The 6336-nt window shown below is 49.2% G+C and overlaps 2 protein-coding genes across 2 annotated transcripts; one reads left to right on the top strand and one right to left on the bottom strand.

Annotated features, from left to right (window-relative positions):
* The first annotated feature begins 417 nt into the window (after positions 1-417).
* Positions 418-3014, top strand: LOC119323039. Its single transcript, XM_037596612.1, has 2 exons — positions 418-2113; positions 2481-3014. The coding sequence occupies exon 1, from the start codon at positions 605-607 to the stop codon at positions 1568-1570; it is 966 nt and encodes a 321-aa protein (XP_037452509.1). The 5' UTR covers positions 418-604; the 3' UTR covers positions 1571-2113; positions 2481-3014.
* A 124-nt stretch (positions 3015-3138) lies between these two features.
* Positions 3139-5854, bottom strand: LOC119323033 (F-box/FBD/LRR-repeat protein At3g52680-like). Its single transcript, XM_037596601.1, has 4 exons — positions 5381-5854; positions 4121-4999; positions 3861-4013; positions 3139-3723 (listed from the first exon to the last, which is right to left on the bottom strand). The coding sequence occupies exons 1-4, from the start codon at positions 5384-5386 to the stop codon at positions 3370-3372; spliced, it is 1392 nt and encodes a 463-aa protein (XP_037452498.1). The 5' UTR covers positions 5387-5854; the 3' UTR covers positions 3139-3369.
* Positions 5855-6336: the final 482 nt, after the last annotated feature.

Raw genomic sequence — 6336 nt, forward strand, 5'->3', positions numbered from 1 at the left:
TGGAATGTTTTGTATTCTTCCTTTGAACCGAACAGCTAATAGGAAAGAGAACCTGTACAAGCTGATTTTCCTTTGGAATGGCCGCAAATCCCGTGAACCGAACGGGGCCTAAAACTCTTCAAGCCTATGCAGCAGATCTGAACCTGCAAAGCATACACATTGCTTCGGATTGTGAAGGGGGTGATCAAGGACATAAAGCATGATTCTGCTGGACTACATGGCGCTATCATACGGGAGATGCTTTTATTTCTTGTAGTTTTAGCCATGAGCGTAGGGTGTTTAATTTCGAACCTCGTAATCTCGTCAAATTTGGTTGCGGTCTTGGGCCTGGCCGGCGTATTTGGCTGCCTGGGGTACCCCATGATCAAAACCTTGTTCTTATGAACATTGTTGTGAATCAATAGAATGGACGAGATTTCTCAAAAACAAAATATACACATGCTGACACATGTTCCGACGTCCCTGGCGGACGGAAGAGAGACCATGGTAGAGAAGCCCCCGTCCCCCGCGTCGCTCCTCCAGGGGCGACACGGGCGGAAGCCCCAAATCGCCGCCGCCGACCTCCCCTCCTCTCCGCCCTCCCTCCTCGCCACCGTCGGAGGACATGGCCGGGCGAAGCCCGTCGCATGGACGGCGGTGGCGGGCTTCCCCATCTCGCGTCGGCGCGGGTGGCCCCCTGTGTGGGCGTGGCGGCCATTCTTGTGACGGCCACGGTGGCTGGTCTTGGCGCGTCGACTGGCGCCGTCCGGCGCGGATCCGGGGCTTCTCGGCCCGGATCTGGCGTCTGATGCGCCTTCGGCCGCGGGGGAGTTGGTGTTGGCAATGTTGCGCGTGGGTCCGTGTTGCTGCGCACGCGGCGGTCCAGCTCGGCGGGCTTTCAAGCTGCTGCGCGCGAGGGGTTGCCGGTGCTTGTTGCTGTGGGGCGCGGGTGGTGGTGCCGGGCTCGGCCTGGGCAGGGCCTTGCGGCGTGTCTGCGGCGGGCCGGCGGCTGGAGTACCCCGACGACCTCGCCGGCGACCTCCAGCGGGATGGCGCTCGTGCGGCTGTTTGGCGGGCCGTCCCATTTTGTCCTGTTGGTGGCTGCATCGGGCGGATCTGTAGCTGGAGCTCGTGTGGCAGCTTCGGGTGGATCTGGTGGTGCCAGCTCGTGGTGGCATCTTCGTGCGGCTGGATCCGGAGCTTCGGGGTGGCAGCCCGTGCTCGTTGCCTGGTGATTCTGGTCTGGTCGTGTGCGTCGCACCGGCTGAGGCTCTTCGTGGGAGGTGCTGCAACTGCAACGTTCGATCCCCCCACCTTCAGTCTGCACTACGGGTGCTTCGGATCTGGCCTCCGGCAGAAGTGCGGTGGTGCGCGTTGGGCGTGTCAGCGTGCCTGTTGTATGGCTGCAGCCCGGAACCATGGTGGTTCTTGGCCTCGGGCAGCACCTCTCTGCTCCTTCCGGCATGGTGCTTGGTGGGGCACGGTGGCTCGCGTTGTGTCCGGTGGCTCTGCGTCCGGCCGGCCATTGGTGGATCTGGCGTCTAGTGTTGATTTTGGCCGTCGGTGGTCTTCGCGAGGTGCGGCTGGCTGAGGCGGTTCGTCGTGCTTCTTCATCGTTGGAGGATTCGACGGCAGTGGTGGTCAGTTGCCATCTTGCTGTAGGGATGTGCTCAAACTCCGGGTGAGAACCCTGCATCGGCTCTGCTGATGCCGGCGACAGCGACGTCTACGGACATCGTTTTCCTCGTAGGAGGTGCCGTCGTGGAGCTACAGCACCTACAGTTTTTTGTTTGTGCTCTCCGGGTAAAAACCCAAGATCGGGCTTGTTGGATCGGATGACGGTGTTGTGTGCTCGACAACACTACCTTCTTGGAGGCGTTGTCTTGGAGACCCAAACAACGACTTCTGTTGCTATGTGTGGCTGTGGGTGGTGTGTTCTTCTTCAAGTGCTTCTCTTCGGCTGGCCTACGTGTGGTCTTCGGCCTGCTTCTATGCATGCTCATGACCCTGTTCTGTTGAGGCCAGCCTCGGGCTTTTGGTTTTGTCTTGGTTCATCTTTGCTCAATGACGATGCAATGACGCCTCCCCGACTTGCTAATCGTCTTGAACTTTCATGGCAGAGCGCTCAGTCAAGGTTCGTGTTAAGTTTTGGCACAAGATTCGTGTTAAGCTTTGGCACTCGTTGATTATGGATACTCCTCTGTTGTGCTGTGGGGTTTGATACGCATGCCGGTGCGGTGCGTTAGGCTGTTTGTAGAGTCTTGGTATTGTGATCCCTCGACACACCCCTAATCTACCTGATCCTGTTAGTATGCTAGTTAGGTCTTGCCTTATGTTGGGCGTCCTGTTCCTCTCCTTTTCTTGTAACACTTGTTACTTGTCAGATTTTCGGCTTGGTTTTCCTCGTAAATGGGGTCAATTTGTTAAGGTTTTCGATCCGGTTTTCTTTATAAACTGAATCACTCTTCTGGCATTATGGTCACTTTGAGCAATATATTCAGGTGGAGGGACTTCTTCCCCGGTGATTCTAAAAAAAAAAGAGAGAGAGACCATGGTGCTTCATTTTGCTGGGCGGTCGCACATTTTCAAGAGATAGAACCAAAGAGTCTTATTTATCTGCTCTGCTGGATCGATCGATCGGCAACCATGATCATCGACCGACTTGGAATCAAGCATGTCCAGCCCAGGTAGGTAGCAATAGAGACCCTACCTATGTCATAATGTCAACATCTAGTTCTCCATTTTCCAAAATAAATAAACAGATTTCCGTAAAAGCTCCACGACAATACCCTCAAAAGGGAGAAAGCACCGTCACGGTTGAGTTCACAATGGATAAATCTTCTCTATACGTTTTTTACCACAATGGATAAATCTTCTCTATTCGTTTTTTAAATCCTGGGAGGTAGAGAAATGTAGATTTGTGATAAAAGCTTGTATTCAACTTGTGCTTATACCAATTTCACTACTGTAGAGGCTCAACTTGGTCAAATTTTTTGTAACACATTAAGCTTATATATGTGTATTTTTGCAACTCATTATTAAGCTTATATGTCAGGTCAACCAATACAAGCTCTCACTTGTCTTTTCGTGGATCCTGTTTCAGTTTTGATACCATAACACTTTAAGCTTATACTATGAAGCAGCTAACCCAACAAGGAATGAAGAATGAAAACAAATATACTTGACACTACTGTTAAGGCTAGTCTTATTATTGTACAACTTAGTACTCCCTCCGATTCATATTAATTGTCGCTGACAGCAAGTTTTTTTCTTAGACAAAACAACGCACTCACGCTGCAAAGCTACTGCTGTATGCACTGATTAACCGTCAACAATGAACCTGTGTATTTTGAGATGATACTCCCTCCAATCCATACTAATTGTTGCCTGTCAACTCGGGAAGCAAACCCCAACATTTGACGACATACCCTTGCTGATTTTGTCTCTAATCAACAGCATCTCCGTCAACGTCCACCCACTTGGAAGCCTGCGCTTGCATTTCTCACACCCTGGATTCTTATACAGGTTTACAGCCACCAGGTTCACCGCTGCCTCCATGATGTTTCTGGCATACCTCACAAATTTGTCTTCTGCCCGAAACCCATAGATACAGAGCTCAGCCAGGCTGTGGTGATTGAAATCTAGGGCAGATGGTTCCCACTCCAGTCCTTTGTCCTTCTCCTCGCTAAACTCATGCAAGTACCTCCGCTTCCCCTTTGTCATTTCACATAAATGATCCCGCACCTGCATTCAATCAGGTCAAAAACTCCTAACTGGTCATGGAAAGTTTGAACTTCGAAAAAGAGAATTCGATTTATATATTCAACATGTGCTGGAATAAAAAGATGAGAGATGAAGAACCGGTACAAGAGTTTATTTACCGTAATGCATAGTTCCTTAAGGGTGGGTGCGCCTTGGAGTATGAACATCGTCCAATTCAGATCGCATTCTTCGGAAATGTTGAACAAATTCACAAAACTTAGTTTGCGGAACACCGGTAACAAATGCTTTCGGCCTTCTGGTTTGACCCAAATCTGCAAAAGAGGGGGATAATGCAGAATTATGTTAGCCAAAAACAATGACTACAACATCTCCATGACACACATCATTCTGATAACATTAGTTGCAGACCTTCACTAACCTTTTCACATCTGAAGTTCAAATGCAGGTTGCTTATGGCTGTTTTACCAAGCAACTCACTTAGCTTGAGCATCTTGTGCCAAGAAAGACCAACATTAGTGATGCTCACAGTCTGGAGCTGTGGGACATAGCCCAAACAGAAAGGGTCATCTCGAGATAAAAACCCATTAAATTTCAGTACTGTGAGCTTTGGTACCCACTTGAGATCAACCCTCTCAAGACTGCTATCCGAAATCACTAGTTCACGGAGTTGCAGGTGTTCCACTTCCAGCAAAGACAGATCCCCCGTGTCACACCGCCAGAGGCGCAAGAACTCTAGTTGCTTGCATATACTGAAAATTTTGGGGAAGTCTGATTCACCTAACCTCAAATTCTCTAGCCAGAGGCGTGCAAGACCACCAAATGCGTTTGGACATGAATCAAAGAATACCATGAACCGCTTCCCATAATTGAGCAGGTCATCAACGTAACAATTGGTACGCACTTCGGTTAAGATTACGAACTCAACCGAAGCAACTTTTTGTGTTGCTATGGTGTTGGCAACAGTCTGGCCAATGAAGATGGAGTCATCTCCCAGATAGAATTGCATGGACATTAGGTGAATGGTGTGTAGACTTCCGGTCCTGCATTCTAGTATGCTCCTGGTTGCTTCCCGAACGGTGGTGTTGGCCCGAACTATATCATGTGAGGTTAATTTTCTCCTTGCGTCCTTGGGCTCAAAAGAACCGACTGTTATGATAATTTTTGAGAGCATAGCAGGGATCTGCTTCCAACGTCTCGAGAGGATGGTGGTTCGTGCAACGTCAGTGATATCAAGTCGCTCGACAATGTTGAGCAAAACATCATCGGGCAACTTGCTGAGCCTATCAACTTCATTGTCCTACATTTTATTTGGAAACAAATCAGAGTCGATTACTTACCGAGACAGGTGCAATTTTAATATTTTCCACAGACAAAAATTAAAATATATACTTTCCCACAGAAAGACACAATTTTGATTACTTTCCCACAGAAACACACAATTTTGATAGTACAGTCCTTTGTAATTACCCACAAAAGGATGTAATTACCCACAGTGTTGGAAAATTTCATACTTTCCAAGAGACTGACGCAATTTTGACATTTCGCAAACAGAAAAGTTAAATTTTGACCATGAATTCTGATTATGGTTCCTACTTTTTGTTGTTCTTGAATTTTTTTTCTGCGGTGAAGTTGTAAGAGGATCTACAACAAGGGGAAAGGAACAGGAGGACGGACTCACCGTCATGTCGAGGGAGGATGTGCCGAGGCCGATCTGGTAGCCGGTCGTTGGGAAGAGAGAGTTGCTCGTCTCCTCTTAAAATTGGCGGGTACCGTGGTTACCGCCAGGCCAGATTTATATATAGCTGCTAGGTTGCCGCCACCAATGGAAACCCGGAGACTGAATTCGAAAGAGGGCCTGTTTCTGATTGTAATCCGGAAAGGATTGCCGTCTGCGGCTCGGAGTGGAGCCGCTTGATTGCTTCGATTGCCGGTCGCTGCTCGGAAAGGAGCTGCTGCTGCTGCTGCTGCTGCTTGGATTGGGGGCTGCAGCTCCCAAAGGGGGAGCTGCTTATTTGGTCGCCTCTGCTCAAGCACCGGGGGATCCTCATTCGAGGCATCCGACGGCGACGGCGACGGCGACGGCGAGATGGTGGAGATCGGCGCACGGCAGGCGGCGGCGCATAACTGACTCCTGATCCCCTTTTGCTCTCTTGGTGGAAGGAAACCCTAGGGGCGGGCGGACTGGTAGGGTTATATACCGAGGCCTGCGATGGAGGAATGATGGCACCCATGGGCTAAAGGCCCAACGTGCAATTGCAGTCATTGTTGTTCAGTCCTCGAGGTCCAGCTTTTGTAGTATTTCTAAAAAAAATGTAGTATTTCTAGAAAAAAGCTTGTAGTATTTCTCTACTCTCTGCTACTTCCAAAAAAAAGCGTTCCTTTTCATATTTTTTATGGTAGTACATGTCAAATTAATATAAAATGATCAAAGTATAAACCACACAAAGACATCGACCTGACAAGACTAGTAAAAAGACATCTAAAAGCTAGCCTTTGCACAAAGGACCGTCAAGAAAAACAACTTATGGTATAACACGCGGGAGACACATCCCTAAGTCAACTTTGCAAAAAAAAACTCGGGGGCTCCCGCGATCGCCCAGGCGATCTGGCGGCGACGGAGATCCAGAGTGAGTG

Source organism: Triticum dicoccoides, chromosome 1B (assembly GCF_002162155.2).
Source record: "Triticum dicoccoides isolate Atlit2015 ecotype Zavitan chromosome 1B, WEW_v2.0, whole genome shotgun sequence".
NCBI lineage: Eukaryota > Viridiplantae > Streptophyta > Magnoliopsida > Poales > Poaceae > Triticum > Triticum dicoccoides.